At 44.8% G+C, this 19,117-nt stretch overlaps 1 protein-coding gene across 1 annotated transcript in view; it reads left to right on the plus strand.

Moving 5' to 3' along the window:
- The first annotated feature begins 471 nt into the window (after positions 1-471).
- The window catches only part of LOC147444764 (nifU-like protein 5, mitochondrial), a 119,949-nt gene continuing 101,303 nt past the window's right edge, over positions 472-19,117 (plus strand). Inside the window, exon 1 of the mRNA XM_086527295.1 lies at positions 472-737. Coding sequence (XP_086383421.1) covers positions 588-737 — 150 coding nt within the window. The 5' untranslated portion in view covers positions 472-587. The remainder of the gene's footprint in view (positions 738-19,117) is intronic.

The raw sequence follows: 19,117 nt of genomic DNA on the forward strand, positions 1-19,117 counted from the left end.
CTTCCTCTTTTTCAATCAATTCTCTCTCTCTCTCTCTCTCTCTCTCTCTCTCTCTCTCACTCTCACACACACACACACATGGACGAAGGTATTCCTTTTGAATTTCTCACAAGTCTTAAGCTGGGTTCATAGTGCGACGATGGAAGACAAACAAGGTTCTCTCACTTCCAGGCGGAACACATATAGCTTGATCTCCTCCGCCTCCCTAGTATTCACACAAGGTTGTAGCTGCACAAGCTCCCTTTGCTTGCATGGCAATGCTCCATAGGTTGGAGGAAAATGGTGTTAGAGTGGAAGTGCTCACGAGCGAGGGGGAAGAGGGGGGGGGGGGTGTTCGAAAGAGGAACAAGGGAGGGTGGAAGAGAAAAAGGTTTTCTCTTCCTCGACGTGGCTGGCATGTCATCACCTTCCACCACCTTATGTGCACAAGGCAGGGAGAGAGAGAGAGCTTATGATTGGCTCATAGCTTTTGCTCACGACTTCCGCCGGCCGATGTGAACCCAGCCTTAACCTTGCTACGCAATGTTAAGGGCAAGAGGCCGTTTTAATTTTCGTATACGTAACATTTCCTACAGCAGCAGACAAAGATGGCCATAGCTTGGCGTTGCAAGGGTTTCGTGTACATGCGGCGTGCACTAAAATGCTCACCGTCTCTTCCCTCGTCGTGTCGCGACGTTCGAGAATTATACTTGGAGGCGCACCGAATGCTGGGTGGAGCTCATGGTCTTTCATCCCGGGTACTCTCATTTGATGCTAAGTTTTTCTCGCCGATGGTAGTATGTAAGCTGAAGAGGAAGGGAGCATCGTTATCTGGTTGGTATGAATGTTTTGGAGTACAGAGTGCAATCTGTGTGTTTCCATGATTTGAAGGAAGTACCTTCCTTGGATCCTTTACGAAAGTTGCTATCATCTTTTTCTTTTTTTGGGCAACGATGTAGGTTCACACTGGATGCTCATTCAGGTTTCCGTTGTTGGCAAAGTTTTGATGGCCAAGTCATGCGTGGAACACGTCTGCCTGGTTATATATGTCTAATGTCAAAAGCCCTTTGGGGGAGTTTTTTGAGACTTACGCCAAAGCTTCATCTTTAGTCAAGGCATGTGTGCTCAAGGAGCTTTGCTTCTTTCTCATGTCATATCTACCAGACAGGGTGTGCAATGTGAGGGCTATGTATACATCAAGGTGGCGTGTATGACGAATGCAAAATGAACCTCTATGGAGGTGCATAGTGCTGGGTGATGCGACCACGGTCTAGACTGAAAAGGATTGAATATCTTGCCCATGTGCAAAGAAAAGAGTATCGATGTCTCTCCGCTACCTTGGAGGAACCCACCGAAGTACCTCAGTGGGCTACGAAGAGTATGTAGTAGCTCAGTCCAAATAGCTGTCAAAGTGGTGGATGTAGAGGAAGAGTGTGAGCCAAGAAGGTGAGCACAACGAGCCTTCCTCATGGTTCAAAGACTGATGCTGCAAGTCGTAGTAAAAACTCCATGCCTCTGGGAAAGGTCCAATTGATGACTGGGATTTGGAATCATCTGTAGAGTGCTTGGTCTATATCCCAATGAAGTAAGCATGTAGGCTAGGTCTGTCGGAGAGCCTTGATAAAAGGGGCGTGACCTCGGAAATTGCATTGCAAAAGCCATGCAACTGCCTTCCACATCATGAAACATTTCTGTACGTTAAGGAGAGAGAGAGAGAGAGAGAGAGAGAGAGAGAGAGAGAGAGAGAGAGAGAGAGAGAGAGAGAGAGAGTCAAGTGCAGCGGAAGTGTTTATGGATTTAGCTCGGATTTAGTACTCTGCACAAACACAAGGGACACTTTACTTCACTTGAAAGAACTGAACTGAAAAGAAAGGAAGAGACGAGAGAGAAAAGAGACGACACAGGGATGTCGGGTCCCAATCCTCAAGGGCCCCCTTGCTGTGTTGCCAGAGCAAGTACTTTCTTTATGCTTGCACAAATGCTCATACAATGACTTGATGTTGAGATGGTGATGCTAATGGGTGGTGATGCTACTCATGCTGGGTATTGGTACTAGTTACTGTGTTGACAACGACAATGACGAAGACGAGGCTATGGCTGAATGCTGAACTGCTAACTGTGTCGATGGCAAGGGGATTGCTACCACGACGAGGCTACTGAAAACTGCTGGCGATTAAGGGACTGAGATCGTTGGCTGTTCTGGTTGATGAGGCTGATCAACCTGGCTGGAAATGTTGAGCAACGGCTGAAAATGCTGAGCAACGTGATTGAAAACGCTAAGGAAAATTGAGAGGAAAATGTTGGTCTTCTCCCCTTTCTGCTTCTTGTTGGAAACGCTGGCCATGGGCTGCCCTTTATACCCACCAAAGGCTGGGTTGAGCAGACATAAGGCAACCCCCACGATTCATTTAATCAAAATGCTGAATTAACTTCTTAAATCATAAGGTCCTAAGAGGTGGTTTGCGCGGCAAATTGCCTACATGATGAAATGTTGTCTTGTGCAAGAGAGGGTATGCAAGTGTGACCGGCCTGGCCATGCACGTCCTGCCAGAGGCTCACAAAGGTGCCAGGCTCAGTCCTAAGCTACCGGATCATGCTAGATTGTGGCAGAACATGTCAACGTAGCGCAAGTGAAGCGCGCGCGCGAGAGAGAGAGAGAGAGAGAGAGAGAGAGAGAGAGAGAGAGAGAGAGAGAGAGAGAGAGAGTTCTTTTCCTAGAAGCGTTGGGCCTCAAGACGAGCGCCCCCGCAGGGTATTTGTTTTATATTGCAAAAGATGCCAATACAAGTTGGTATCACAAGTGCTCAAGTCCTTTTAGATCTTCACAAGTACTCAAACCTTCGTCATCTTCAAGAAAGCTTAAAAATATTACCCAAAAAGTGATGATCCATTCTTCCTCTTTACATGCTCTCGAAGGAGTCTTTATATAGGTGCTGGCCTAGCCTTTTGAGTGTCCCTGACCCTTGGCTTTTCAATTGTCCGACCTTTGGCTTTTCATTTATTGGACCTTTTGGCTTTTCATTTATTAGACCTTTGGCTTTTCAATTATCCGATCTTTGGCTTTTCCTTTATCCGATCCCTTGTCTTATAAAAAGAAGGGTGCCCTACTGTAGGGCTGATTTGTGTTATGTGCCTCACTGTTTTGGCTGACTTGTGACATCCCCCCATTGAGAAAATAGTAATTGTCCTCGATTACATCTGCAAACAAAACTAGGGTAACACAACAATATTTATCAATTAATTAATCAATCATGAACATGCATCAATGGTACAAACTAGATGGCATGCATCACATGTATCTGTCTTGAACAAGTTTAGGCATAATTGTCTAGTTCAATCTCAAAATCTCACATGCTCCATATGCACTAGAATCTATCAGATTAGTAATCAAATCTAGCTCAATCTTGAATTCCACGGATGTCTTTAATGCACTAGAATGAATTGAATATCTATCCAGCCATCTCATCCTCATCAGAACTTTTGATAGCCTGGAGTAGAAATATTAGCCTTCACATCCAGAGCTGACAAACCTCTTACGAATGTCTTGATGCACTTATACCATGTACCCAACTTATCTAATCCAAATCGGAACTTTTGATGCACTAGATTTATCCATACTAATCATCATATTCAATTCTAACTCGAACTCCACGGATGTCTTTGATGAATCAGTACATCATCAAGATAGAATGCTGCAGTCATTCCGTCCAATCATACTCAATCAAATGATAAGACATCAGTCAAAATGAGAGTTAAGTCATTGTTGTGGCAACTTCCATCAAAATATATAGTGATGGCAGAGTGTCGTCAGCTTAGCCCCCTCGAAAGGATAAAAACTAGTCAGAAAAAACAACTATCAATCATTTGTGTTGATATGTGACGAGAGTGGAGTAGCTCTCCTTTATGCAACATGTCTTGTACTAGACTCAACTGTTGAATCATCCTGAACTCTTGGTGGCAATGTAGGACCCGATTCAAAAGCCTTGAGATAAAGCTCTAATAATTGAGGAGTAAGTACCTTCTCCATCCATTTGGCATCCAAAGCCGGATAATTTCGCAACTTGACCCAATATTTTTCCGGATTAGGTTTCCTTTAATCTTTCTTTCCTTGTGTGCCAGTATCTAATCGAGTTGAAGGGGGATTTCTTGTGTTTCCTCAACTTCAAGTTGCGCGTCAGCAATCATATCTTCTTGTACTTGTCCTTTAATAGGACGCAAAAGATTCACATGAAAAGGATTGTGAATTTTCCAATGATCTGACAACTTCAATCTGAAAACAACATCATTGATTTGCTCACTGATCTGGAAAGGACCATAGTATCACATACTCAGCTTTGGATAAAGCCTCTCTTTGTCCTTTTTTATTTCTGAGGCATGCTTTCTCAAACTTGAGTAGCACCCAATCATTCTCTTTAAGCTGCATGTCTCTGCAATGCTGAGTTGCCGAAGTACCTGACCGCATCTGGACAACTGCCATTAGCAGATCTCGCGCATCTCTGGCGAGGCATCTTTGGTGAGGCATCTCTGGTGAGGAAGTGGGTTGAGCACTGAAAACACTGGCTTGTTTGCTTAAAATTGAGATCGCTAGGATGATCTGTTGAGACTGGAAAACACTAGGGCTAGTTTCGGCAAAACGCTAGGGTTTGGTTCTGCAAAACGTTGGCTTGATTGTAGCACTTGTCACAAAGTGATGACGTGGCATGACAACCTCGACAAATTACAGTAAAAATGAGAGACTATAAGTTATAAGTTGTCACCAACTTATGGCACCCCGTGTGAAGGGACCAAAGGGACAAAGGAAAATTAACTTGCACAAGTAATGATGACACGGTAGAGCTGTACGGAAGTCTCGGATTTCACGCTGACTTACTGACCTGGCAGCTTGTACGAATTTTTGCGTTTCACCTGGCTGTGCCACGTGGAAGCTTGTAGGATTTCCGCGATTCACGTTGGTAGCTTTTGGCATCCCTTGTAAGTTTATATGAGTCCTTGGGGCCTCACTTTGCTGAGCATCTGGACGCAGAGTTTGAGAGCAGAGGTTCCTCGGGAGTTGTACTTTGCAATGATTAATAAAAAAGAAATAGCGAAAGGGATGCCAGACTTTTGGGCCAATACCTTTGGGCACGAAACGACGTTGGGTGTGTCGACGCTCTCTCTCTCTCTATTAAAGTTGAGTGATTATGAAGTTTTTGTTCGTGTATTGCTTTTTATTTTCTAGCTTGGAGTGTCAAAGCTGTACAGTGGTATCAAAGCTTAGAAAGATTCTTCTTCTACGGAGGATCCGATCCTTTTTACAGCGCACAGGTTTTTGTGAAAGAATCTTCGTGCTTGACCTTGGACTTATTAGCCACTCCCACCCTCGTACATTGCACATCGGGCGCGCTCCTGTCTTAATCGCTCTGTCTTAGAGGGAATAAGCCATACAAAACTCCGGAATTACACATGGGTTCTTGCGGAGAATCTGACAGAGATAACACTTCTTAGTGGGTAGGCAGAGAAAAGTTGAAATGTGGCACGGGAACTGAAGAAAAGAATGAAGATTTGGGCAAATTCTCGGCAGAAAAGTTTGCCAGAACGGAGTACAAACGTCGACTGTAGGTTGGCATATGTGTGAAAAGATTGATCAAGTACTCCAGAGACAGAGATTTACAAAACACTTGAAGGATTACCCGATTGATGAGATTTACTCGAGATGGCGTGAAGCCATTGATTCTACTCTGAGGTCATAGAAAAGCTGAAAGGACAGATGAGTGCAAACAAGCAGAACCTATACTCGCAGAAAGAGTTGGACAGAACTCTTGAAAAGAAGATGAACGAGAAGGCCACTAGAAGATAAGTCAGAGTTACAGAGCAGTAGTCGAGTGCGGAAGAAAAGGAAAGACGAAAGCATGACTGGTACCAGATTTTGTGGGGACCGCTGACCTTGATTAGATGAACAAAATTACCGAACTTTGCACGCCATGGGGCAAAGTGCGAGACCAGGAAACCTTTATTTTCTTTGATGGAGAAGCCAAGGCCAGTTTCAACCGAATTGGCGGCTCGATTTGGAATTACGCCCAACAAAATGGGGTCACAGGCCGAGGTTGTTCTAGCGGAACCGGGACGAGATGTTGCCCTTGCACTTGTTATTGGCAAATTACATTTGCATTGTTAGGGGTATGTAGGGCACAAGGACTTTTTCACATGGTCACAGGGGACGCCCTTTTTGGGGCTTCCCCTCCCCACTTTTCCGTCCCCACTTGCCGTTCCGTCCTCTTTTTTACACTAAAAATCCATTTGAGCCCCGTCCCCCGTCCCCACTCCTTGGGATGCGTCCCTTGTGACTATGCAAGTTTTTCATCATGCCTTTGGAAGGGTGTGACATCCTCCGAGGAATCCCTTGGTTCCCCAAAAACAGTGCCGTGGTCGATTTTAGGGCAAGGCAAAGAGATTGTACTTGATGGAAACCTGAAAGGCGAGTCCATCCCACCTGATGAAATCCAGTTTTTTGAACTCGATTTTCTTGAAAGAATTGAATGACGATTGAGGTCAAACCTCAAAAAAGAACGACAAGATTTTCTGCAAGCTCAGTTTGATTGTTTCTTTGAGGGCTTACCAGGTGAGTTGCTGTGAGAGTGAATCGGAGAGGGTGTGAGCCACGAGCGTCAAATATGTTGGAGGGAGGGAGATAGAGAGAAAACACAAGTGCTCTGCAAATAATGCTCTCAATACACAATTTGAATGACTACAAGACCCTAAGCATTTTATTTACAGAATCTTAGGTTGAGATAGGGCAAAATGTGTAACTGGTGCAAAAAACATAAAAGCCCAAAATGGGCTAAAAATGTGTGCACCTAGTTAGGCTCAGAAAATGACCGGACACGTGCTAAAGTGTCCCCCATGCAATCTACATGATGTGCGATGGGTGGCCAACCTGGGACAATCACTAGCCGTACAAAATGGCGAAGCAACGGTGGTGTAACTCTAACATCCCCCTCAACGCCGAATGCAGAGACAACACAGATGAGTCGAAGGTGAGAAGCCAAGGTCCGCTGAGGTACAACCTTTGTGAAGATGTCTGCTGCATTGTCCGCTGTAGGGACATACTCCAAATGAAGATCTCTAGCCAAAACCCACTCTCGAACATAGTGGTACTGCACCTCAATGTTCTTTGTCCGAGCGTGAGATAGGATTATTGGCGATAGCAATGCAACTCTGATTGTTGCACAAAAGACGAGTCGTAGCAGTCTGGGGAAAACACAACTCTCCCAATAATCTCCGTAGCCATATGGCCTCACAAGCAGCATAGCAAGCTGCTCTACACTTCGCCTCTGTGGAAGATAGCGCAACGGTGGGTTGTCGCTTACTGCTCCATGAAATGGGTCTCGAGCCGAGTGTGAAAACTACTCCTGTAGTAGAGCGCCGAGTATCTGGATTTCCTGCCAAATCTTAATTGCACCAACCAAGTAAGGTGCAACCCTTGGAAAGACCATATAACACACCATGGTCCAAGGTGCCGTTGATGTACTGCAAAGTACGTTGGGCACACGGCCAATGTCGCTGACGAGGTCGGGTGTTGAAGGAACCGAGGACAGAAACTGTGTAATAGATGTCTGGTCGGGAATAAGTCAGCCATATGAGGCAGCCAACAACATTCCTGTACTGCTCCAAGTCAATCCCTGTGGAAGGATCGTGAAGCGAAATGTCCTCTCCGGGCTCAAGAGGAGTGTCAATCGGTCTGCAGCCCATCTGGAATCTCTCCAGGATAGCCTTCGCATACTTCCACTGAGAAAAGAAGATGCCGTATGGTGTCTGAAAAATCTCGAATCCAAGAAAATAGTGAAGAAGCCCAAGATCAGTCATCTCGAAACGTCTCCATAGCTTTCATGATCGACTTGATGAGCCTGTGAAAATGAGATCGTCCACATAGACAATCACTATGGCAACCAAAGAGCCATCAGAGACGACAAAACAGTTTGAATTTGATGAGGTACGCCGTAACCTCACCTTCACAAGAAACTGGTCAAGTGTGAGGTATCACTGTCGTCTAGCCTGCTTCAGTCCATACAATGCTTTCCACAATTGATAGACCCAATACTCCATGCTTGGTATACGAATTTACATAGTTATCCGGAACAGGAAATTGGAACGGGGAACGCGGAACAACAACATGCATGGAACACCATTCCTTGTTTCGGATACTCATGTCTGAAACACGGAACGGGAAATCGGGATGGGAACGGGGAACGGAGACATGAAAATGGCCATTCCCTGTAACTACGATACGAAACCCAGGGTGTAAGGCGCAACGGAAGTGTGTTTATCTTGCTCAAGATGAGTGCTCCGAACTGTGCTCAAGGGTTCCTTTTACTTACGGAAGGGAGAGCCTTTCGTTCCTTTAGTGAGAGAGTGCAATGATCACAAATAAAGTGAATGCTATTGCGAATGAAGGTGCTGAGAGAGAGAGAGAGAGAGAGAGAGAGAGAGAGAGAGAGAGAGAGAGAGAGAGAGAGAGAGAGAGAGAGAGAGAGAGAGAGAGAGATTTCATTATCGTCCTCGGAGGTCACATATTACCCATGGGATAAAAAAAGAGAGCGTTACAACAGGGTTTTCAAAGAGATACATATCACTTAGGGACTGAGGGTCCATTAGAAGGAAAAAGAGGCAAAAGGAAAATAGAAGATCCTAAGGGGGTTTAAGAGACAGAGATGCTGGTTTAGGAGTTCGAAACTCCCGGATGATGGCTTTACCACCTCGGTAGACGGCCCATTTACATGGTTTATGAGCTTCGTGCATCTTCTTGAGCTCGCTAGCTTTAAGCTTGAGTTGATGTGGAGTCAGTTCCTCGGCAATCCAAAGTGTTCTTCCCTCGAGGAGGCGAGATTGTTGTTGTAGTTTCATCCGTGCTTCTTTGTCCTTGAATGTAAGAGTACATTGCTGGGGTGGAACTGCCTTGTTTGTATCGTTGATCCAAGAGATGGAATCGGGCTTGATGTGGATTGGTTGGAGGATATCATTGAGCTTGGTGTTGGCTTCTTCGAGTGTGTCTTCTTCGGTGCACCATGGAGAGTTGAGCCCTCCAATCCTGACCTTGAGGCCAAGAGACTCTTGCCGCCGGTTTTCTTGTAGCACTTTTTGTATTTGTGTATCGAGCTTCTTGTGAGTTACCTCGTGCAATTCTTTTTGTACCGCTATGACAATTTCGGTGAGGGAAACTTCGACTTTGTGAGCTTTTGCAAGTAAATCTCGACTCTCTGATTCTTTTGCTTCCTCTAGCAAATGCAAGCGTTGCTTAAGCGATGCGTTCTCCTTGATTAACTCTTGGATTTGCGTCTCCAAGATTGTAATCTGTACATCTTGACGGGCGAAAGGGTCTTTTTTTGGAGCAGCCGCCATCGCAAGAAAGCTCTTGCGGCTCTGTGCTGGAGTACTAGGGGAAGACATAATCAAGGCCCCTGCGTGAATGGTTAAGTCTGTCAAAACAGAGTAGGAGGTTCGGACCTCGTCAAGAACCAAGGGCCTCGTCAAGAATCAGGTCGGCTTTTGGCGAGCAAGACACAGTAATGTCGAGTTTGCATAGGCAAATCATACCCATATACTTGCACCATAGTCGGAACCGCGTCAACTTCGTGGCCTACCACTACCACCACTGACAGACAATGAAACTGGTCTGTTCAATCCAAAAAGGGCGGTAGACTTTAGACTTAAACCTTATTTGCTTTCACCCATTTAATTTGTCGCCCACTTTACCTGTAGTTTTAAGACACAACCAAGGGGGAAAGGGATATAGGCTGCTAGATTGCACCTGTATGAGAAGACCTGTATGAGAAGACCGATACCAGACTGGCCCCTAACTAAGGCGCCCCTTTCGGTATTTCTTTATTGTTTAAAAGAGGGAATAAACGTTGTGGTTCCTTACAAGCTGCCCCGCAAACCTTGGCTGAATTTCAACTGTTCTGGCCCGATTTCGGCAGCATAACTGTACTAGGACCCTTCACAGTCAGTATTCCCACGCATATAAGACTTTCCCGATGCCTACGGGCACTTTGCAAGACCTGGCGAGAATCTGTAGCACGCTGAATTCTCTGTTTTCAGCCCCGAAAATGCGCCAGATCACATGTACAGCGGTCCCCTTGCGTCCCCGAACCTCCTGGGGGTATCAGGGTCCGTTTAGGGCCAAAACCCTAAACCTGCAAAAATACACAGCAGGCTGTAATTCACTGTTTCGGGCTCTGTTTTGCCTTCCGGTCGCATCCGTAGCAAGTGCTCGAGCTCCCGCACCTGTAGGGCTACTTGCCCTTTGAATCGGACGAGATTTCTGACGTGAAACCTCATGAACCCACACAACTGTACATTGGTCAATTGAAAAGCCCACTAGTGGGGCATAACATATTGCCATAGGGGAGAGAGAGGGCAGTGCGTAGCGTGCAGGGCATCACTCTTGGCACAGCACTGTACATAAGAGGGAAAGGAAGCACTCCATAGCTCTTAACCTGTGACAGGAACTTGCAAAATGAGCCTCCCAGCTATAAATTCAGCGCCACCTCTTCTTGCATGAGGAAGGTGCATAGAAATGTGCCACTTGGCACATTTACAGCCTATTTTCCGTTTCGGGGTTGCCGCCTAAAAATCTCCTGACCGCAGATCTCCGACCAAGCTGAATTCGGGGTTCCATTTGGAATAGACTATGCTAAACCAAAAGCTTCAAGGTAAAGGTTCACAATCTGAGGAGTATTTGCTAGGTCCTCCTCCTCCATCCACTTCGCATCCAATGCAGGATAGTTCTTGAATCTAACCAAGAACTGCCAAAGGTAAGTACTTTTTTTATTGAGTCTTCTGATCCGAGATGTAAGACTTCAATAAATCTAGTACTACCGAATTAGCAATCTCAGATTGCCCGTCAGTTTGCGGGTGGAAAGATGACGAGAACTGCAACCGCGTGCCAATGTTCTCCCAAATTGCCTTCCAAAACAAACTCGTGAATCTAGGGTCCCTGTCGGAGACAATCGTCTCGGGCATGCCATGTAATCAGAAGATCTGGGCCACAAACAGTCTCGCTAAGTGATCCGGCTTGACTGTTTTCTTCACTGGAATGAAATGAGCCTGCTTGCTAAATCTGTCAATAACAGTCCAGATACCATCCTGACCACTCTGTGTTCTCGAGAGATAAAAAATGAAATCCATTGCAATACTTTCCCAGGGGCGGGTGGGTATGGGCAATAGTCTTCTCCAAGGATGAGGCAAAACAGAAGACACCATTTTCTACAGGTCTTTCAAGAATTGCGAGATCACAAGTTAGTAGTCAATGCCAAGAAGAGTGAATTTTTCTTACCGGAGATACACTTTTTGAGGCACATCGTCTCAACAGCGAGAGTACAGATGGACCCGGCCAAGATTGAGACTATACGTGATTGGCCCAATTTGAAGAATGTTCATGAAGTTGCAGTTCTCATCTTCGTTCCACCCACAAACAAATGGGCAATCTGAGATAGCATTTATTGAAGTCTTACATTTCGGATCAAAAGACTCAATGAGAAAGTACTTGCCCTTGGTGGAATTTGCCTACAAGAACATGGTTCATCCATTGACAAAGAAGGCGCCATTTGAAGTAATCGAGAGTGCTAAGAAGGTTTCTCCAGTTCTAAGCACCAAAGATAAGATTTTTGAAGCGGATCACTACACGAGAGATTTGGGCATTGCTTTTGCCAAGGTTCGCGAGGCTCTTGAGAAGTCTCAAGCACGGCATAAGAAGGCACTTGATAAACATCAACGGGACTGAAGGAAGATGATTGGGTGCTCGTTACAATTTGAGAAGGCACGCTTCAAGAAAAGAAAGGGAAAGGAGCGGCTTTTTCCAAAGCTAAGTATTTAATATTATGACCCTTTCTAGATTCAAGAGAAGATAAATGATGTATCCTTCATATCGAAGTTGCCAGATACTTGGAAGATTCACAATGCTTTTCATGTGAGTCTCTTGAAACCTTTCAAGGGTGAGGTGTCAATCGACGAGGAGCCCGACGAGCAACCTGAAGTAGAAGAGAGTGAGGAGATACTCGTTCCCGAATAGATACTGGCTCACAAGGAAAGGAAAGTGAAAGTAAAGCGATACAGCGGTTCTTAGTGAAATTCAAGAACTATCCGCCATTGGATGCGAAGTTGATGGAGGAGGAGGACCTAGCAGATACTCCTCGGATATAAGACCTTTACCTTGAGGCTTTCAGTCTAGCTCCGACTTTTCCGAGAGATCCCACAGATCGACAAGGTTGAATCTGGTACAGACAGGACTGCACAAGAGGGGAGTTACTCCGCTCCTTTGCTACAGATTACCCAGATGGAATAAAGTCACTGATTTTCTTTTGGATTTCACGGATATTGACGAGCTGACAGTATTCTGCAGTATGACTACTTCAAAATGGGAATTCCCGAAATGATTGATTTATGTGTGCTCCCTCATGTGAGTCGTGTCTGAGTGGATGTTTGAAAGACGAAATGACTACACCATTTCGGTCTTGAGATTTCCATATGAGATGCACATGATAGCAATAAGAATTAGTCAATCCGACATCAGTGAGATCGGGTGTAGATCTAGATGTGATTGCTAAAAATGTTGCCGAGAGATCATGGTCCGAGATCTTGATGGAGTTTATGTGATTTGATTTGAATGCGATGTGGATGTTCAATGACTGTCGTCTTTGTGTAAGTGCTGAATTTGTGTCGTCTAGTGCGTCGGTTCTTAGAATCTATGTCTACTGAACTAGTTTCTGGCTTGTGTTTGATTTTGCAGGCGTAATGGAGGACAATTACAATTCTTTCAAGAGGGGGGTATGTCACAAAATGATGATGTGGCATGTGCTACCTGGACAAACCCTTTACAATTTATAAGTTGTCCCAACTTATGGGGGTCCCGTTTGATGGGGCCCACGAGGACACAAAAACTAAAGAAAAAATCGTGCAGCTGCTCACGTGGCAGGATTTTCGCATTTTACGCTCACAAGGCAGGCTATACCGCAGACCCGAAAAAATGCGCTGGCAAGCTGGCTGACGAGGCAGACTGTACGGAAACCCAATATTTGCGTTGGCTATTGGGAGCGCTAGCTTTTCGGACCTGATGCTTTGAGATTTGAAGCTTTTCATGTATTGCTTTTGAGAAGGCCTAGGGCCTATAAATTTGTACCTGGAGGCTCTCTTCCCTCAGTTTGCTGAGAGCAGTGAGCAGAGAAGAACCTTTGTTGACCAAGCATTAATATAAAAACAAATAACAAAAGGGGCGTGAGACTTTGGGGCCAATACCTCTGGGCACGAAACTACACCGGGCCGTGTCATCTCTCATTAATTGTGATTAAGTTTGTTTGAAATTTCTCTCTCGTGTTGTGTGCCAAATTCCAGACTTGGGGTCTCCCAAGTTTGTTACATGTATTGTCAGTCCTCTTTGAGTGATAGGAGAGGATGTTGAATTATATCTCTAGAAGAATTTGGTAAGTTGGGACTGTTGTCCTTCAAGGGGCGGGTAACTGGAGGAATACCTCTTTATCTCTAAATCTCAGGTATAACGGGGTATAGCTGTCTCTTGTCTCTGTATCTCATCATCATTTCTCTCGAGTCTCAATGTGGGTTGTTGTAGCGGGATGGGCACCACATACAAACTGAAGAAGAGCAAACTGAGACAAAGGTTTAGCACTTCAAACAATTAAACAAAAAGAAAGAGAGAATCCACACGACACGGAGTGGCGCAATTCCACTCCCAGACTGCAATGGTAAAGTACAACTTTGTGGCTCTGCTCTACATCTCCACGCGACAAAATGCCAGAGAGAAAGCCCACAGCACATGTTTAGAGGCCCCTGGCTTGTACAAAAGCAATCACATGAAAAGCAACAAGTCTAAAAGCATCTGGTCCAAAAGCAAGCAGCCTTGTGGGCTATCAATACAACACTGCCACGTCATCAACCATCAGTGTAAAACGTGAAAGTCTCGTTCAACATGCCATGTCATCAACTTTCACACAAATTGTGTAGTGTGTGGATGACCTGCTTTATTTTAAGGGTTTAGGCCCCTCAGCTGGTTCCTGTAAGTTGTGGAGAGTTCGGATTTTTAGTCCTAACCCATTTATTATTTAGGCTACTCGACAGAGGTTTTAGGCCACTCGGTTGGGATCTGCACGTTGGTTAGGGTTAGGTTGTCCTAACCCTTTGGATCTTTAGTGGCTTGACACATCAACTGTGACATCCCCCCTTCTTGAAAGAAGAGCAATCGTTCGCGATTATTTCTGCGATTATTTCTGCAAAACAACTCAAGTTAGATAAAAAATATCATAAAGTCAATCCTGAGGGTCATTCAGTTTTCTCATTCCATGTCGAAGCTCTTGATATTCTAACCGAGAAAAATTAGCCATCACACCCTTATCTCGTTGATGTGTCTCAGTACACTAAAGTTACATACCCTTGCAATCTCACCCAATTTTTGAATATTCACTGGTTGACACATCATGATGCAACACAAGACATAAAAACAAACAGCGCCGTTGAAAACTCCCCCAAAACAAAATGGTCTTAGGCATGAAGGTACTCAATGACTAACCTCCTCATTCCACCCGCAAATAACCTAAAAAGGTCCGGGCCATGAGTTTAGAGGATTGATACAACCAAATGCTCCCTAGACCGCAGTCTGCATCGCTTGGAGGCTCCAAATACAAGTAAACGCTCCCCAGACCACTGGCCTGCGTCGTTCAGAGGTTTCCAGCTTGCAACTAAATGCTCCTTAAACCACCGGTCAGAGGTTCCACATCAAACATAAACAATCCTCTCCAGAAGTTCAAAAGATTCTTCATACCCTTGAAAAAGGGAAGGAGAAAGTGCTGTTGGAGTCGGGAGAAATCCGGCAAAATCCAAAGAGACAAGAGCCTCAGTAAAATCCTCTAGTTGTTACTCCCGCATGCACGAGAGTCAGAATAAGCCTCCAGAACGTCATGTGCGGTTTAATATAAAGGCTCAAGGACTGAATCCTCTTGATTCTCTTTAGTTCTCTTTTATGAAAGATTTGGATGACATAGTCTCTCCAAAAGACATGTTCCTCGACAATCCGCTGCAGGAGAAGGAAAGAACTCCTCTCAACAAGGAGTCTAGACATAGAAAGAAGGAGCATCATAAGACAAAGCACCGTAGACAGAAATCATTCAAGTCAGGTGACAAAGATGTAAAGTTCGATTCCTACAACGGACGGCGGGACAACGACAAAGCTCTAGCTTTCATCCGCCGGTTTGAAGTCACATTTGTGGAAGAATTTTAAAGAAAGTTCTAAGCTTTGCCATGTCAGTATGTACCTAAAAGGCATTGGTGGTTGACTCTTATCCTCGAAAAACACAAGCCTCAAGATTGGATTGCCTTCAGGAAGGTATTCTATACTCAATTCTTTCCTCTCGACTATGAGGAAGAAGTAAAAAAAGAATGGGATCAACTTTTTGAATCAGAGAAGGAATTCTATACTCAATTCTTTCCTCTCGACTATGAGGAAGAAGTAAAGAAAGAATGGGATCGACTTTCTCAATTAAATAAGTTTTGGGACGTTCTCTTTAAAGTGACCCCATTCAAGAAGATTGAAGATTTGGAGAAGATGAGGAAGTTGAAGCCGGGTTGCATGAACTTTGAAGCCTTGCAAAAGGCTATGATGCTTTATCCACGAGGCAACTTACAAATACTTATGGAATCAGCTTGCATAGCTGATGCTATGCACCAGAAGAGAACTCCCAGGAAGCTAGAACAAAGCACTTATCATGCTAAGTAGAAAGCTCTTAATAATCAGCCCACTTCTACTTCTTCTTCTTCTTGTCAAAAGAAGAAACGAACTGCCTCAGATGTAGAAGCAAAACCCAATCAGCCCAAGAAAGGAAAATATTACTCTCTTGCAGAATCGAGAACTTATATTAGTGAAGGAAGATGCTTCAAGTGTGGACAAATTGGACACATGAAGGGTGATTGCCACCACCTCCACCCGGATACAATGATTGGAGTACGCACCAAATCAACCAAAGGATTTCAAGGGTGGAGAAACTACAATAAAATTTTTCACTTTTTTTAGAGTGAAAGATATCAAGAAAGCCTTGCAATTCCTGCAACAGTTCGACAACATCTATGCCTTGGGAATTACATAGAAGAATTAAAGATCTCTTGAGGTGCGGGATTTTTGAAAGATAATGCTATGCAATGGTGGAGTTCAATTGCTACCTAGCCGCATGCTCCAAGGGCTTGGCAAGCTTTCAAGGATATTTTTGCGTGAAGCTACATGACCTCCCTATTCGAACTACAGCTTTTGGGAGAATGGGGTAACTTGAAAATGCTCGCCATAAAAACCATGGAAGACTACAACCAAAGGTTCCTCGATGTGTACCTTCCGGTGTCTTTTCGCCCACCGCATCTGCTTTTCCGATAGCTGCTTCTGTTTCCGATAGTTGCTTCTGTTTCCGATAGCTACTTCTGTGACAAGAAGTAGCGTAAACTCTGATGTTCTGTAAAGACAGTAAAATCCGCTCCGAGTAGGTAATGCCGCCACTGAGTAAGAGCATGGATAACCTCCAAAAGCTCTTTCTCATAAATTTGTGCTGTCAATTCCGGCCTTGAATACAATCGGCTCTTGTAAGCAATGACATGGTCTTCTTGCATTAAGACCGCACCCAGACTACGACCACAAGCATCACAATATACTTCAAATGACTTCTGCAAGTCTCGCAAAGTCAAAACTGGTCCCGTAGTCAATTTCTTTTCAATGTCTGAAAGGCAGTCACCTCTGTGGGTCCCCACGAGAAAGGGACTCCTTTGTGTCAAGATATGCAAAGGGGAAGCAACCTCTGCAAACTTTCTAATGAACCGCCTGTAGTACGAACACAATCCCAAGAAGCTTCTAACTTCATGGACATTCTTCAAATCGGGCCAATCACGGATAGTCTCTATCTTGGATGGATCCATCTGCACTCCCGCTGCTGAGACAATGTGTCCCAAAAAGTGTATCTCTGGTAGGAAAAATTCACTTTTCTTCGCATTAATCACCAACTTGTGATCTCGTAGTGCCTGAAAGACTTGAAGCAGATGTACTCTATGTTCTGCCTCATCCTTGGAGAAAACAATGATGTCGTCAAAGAAAGTGCCAACGAATAGTCTGTACTCTCGAAAAACCGTGTCCATCATCCGGTTAAATGTCGCAGGAGCATTGGTTAGGCCAAAAGGCATCACCAAAATTTCAAACGACCCAAAAGTTGTCCGAAAGGCTGTCTTGTAGACGTCTCCTGGCGCGATTCGGATTTGTTGATATCCACTTTTCAAGTCGATCCTGCTAAAGAACGAGGATCCTTGAAGTCGGTCAAGTATATGATCGATTCTAGGAATCGGAAATCTGTTCTTGATGGTGATTTTGTTGAGAGCTCTATAATCGATGAACATTCTCCAAGATCCGTCTTTCTTCAAAACCAACAACACTGGAGAGCAGTACGGTGAAGTACTAGGCTGGACAAGACCCTTTTCCAAGAGGTCTTTCACTTGGTTCATACTTTCTTCGTTCTGGGCTAGGCTCACACGATAAGGTGGCCGGTTCGGTGGTGTGCTTCCAAGCATCAGATCAATGGTATGATCTTCAGGACGAGCGGGTGGTAACTCGCCTGGCAGGCCCTCTGAGAAGCAATCGGCATGAGCGTGGAGAAAATCTTGGCGTTCTTTATCAAGTTCAGACATATTTGTCCTATCCTCATCACTCAACTCTTTCAAAAAGATCTAGTAAACAAACATATTGGATTTCATTAATTTTGAAATGGTCGAAGCTGATACAATAGGGACGGACTCGCCCTTAAGTTTTATATCGAGTACAATGGTTCTGCCCTTCTTTGTGGTCAAAGTCGCTTTCCTTGCCCGATAGTCGACCACGGCGTTGTTCTTGTGGTACCAGGGAATTCCCAAGGGAACATCACAACCTTCCAAAGGCATTATGTAGAAGTCCTCATGCCCCAAATACCCCGGACAATGCAACCAAAGTTTGCCAATGACAGGTGTAATGGCTTCATCCCTGTCGGGTGCCGCTAGAATTGCCTCTGCAAGTGGTCCCATCCAATCGGGTGTGATCTCGAGCCACGCCGCCAATTCAGGTGAAATGAAGGTGGCCTTGGCTCCTCCATCAAAGAAGATAAGGGCTTCTTGGTCTTTTACTTTGCCCCAAGCTCGGCAAAGTTCTGTACTCTCGTCCATCATGCTCGGGTCAGTACCCACGCAATCTGGAACCAGTCCTGTTTTCATCTTGCCTTTTCGTCCACGTTCCTCAGCTGCTCTCGAACTCTCAGGCCTCTCATCGTCCTTGTCGTTCTGTTCTTTCTGTGCCTTTTTAGGGCACTTCGCGGAGATATGTCCAATTTCCCCGCATCCAAAGAACTTCCTCTCCTTGATGTAGAGAGCCCTCTCTTGAGGAGTGAGTTTGGGCCGTGCATCCTTTTCTTTCTTTTCTGGGTTGCTCTTCCTCTTTCTACTTTCATTTTTCGAAGTCTATTCGGCCCTTTGCGTCATGAGTTCATCTGTGGGGTAGGTCAAATTGCCTGAATGAATGGCAAAACCCCATTTCGCATAACTCATCAACTCCTGAATGGAAGCTGACTTTTGTTCTAAGCAGTGATCTCGGATCTCTGTAGGAAGACCCAAGGTAAACCGCTCGATCTGCTCTTTGAACGAGATCTTCTTGAATGAAGAGGCGGCTAGAAAAGAGCTCCAGAATCTCTCGCAATGAGCGTTCACTGTATCCTTCTTGGTCATCCGAAGATGGTTCCAAGCAGTTCGTATGTCGCGTTCATACTCTCGAGTCAGCCATGAAGAAATAAAAAGCCTTTTGAATTTGAGTCATTTAGCTGGCGCTGTCTTGTTTAATAGAAGCGTGGACCACTAAGTTTGAGCATTCCCCTTAGAGTGAGTACCGTCCTCCAAAGAAAGCGATGTCAAACTGCTGTATAAAAGACAGCCTTCGAAGCATCTCTATAACCAGAAATGTGTCAAATTTTATTGACTGTCCACCTTCCTTAAACTCTCGGACTTTCTTGCTTTTATCTTCCAGAAAGTCATATTGGTTGGCTTTATAAAAATTCTTCTTCTTTGCATAGAAGCTGTTGTCGTTAGAGTCCAAACAATCTGAAGACGAGTC

This window comes from Adiantum capillus-veneris, chromosome 13 (assembly GCF_014529385.1).
Source record: "Adiantum capillus-veneris isolate H3 chromosome 13, ASM1452938v2, whole genome shotgun sequence".
NCBI lineage: Eukaryota > Viridiplantae > Streptophyta > Polypodiopsida > Polypodiales > Pteridaceae > Adiantum > Adiantum capillus-veneris.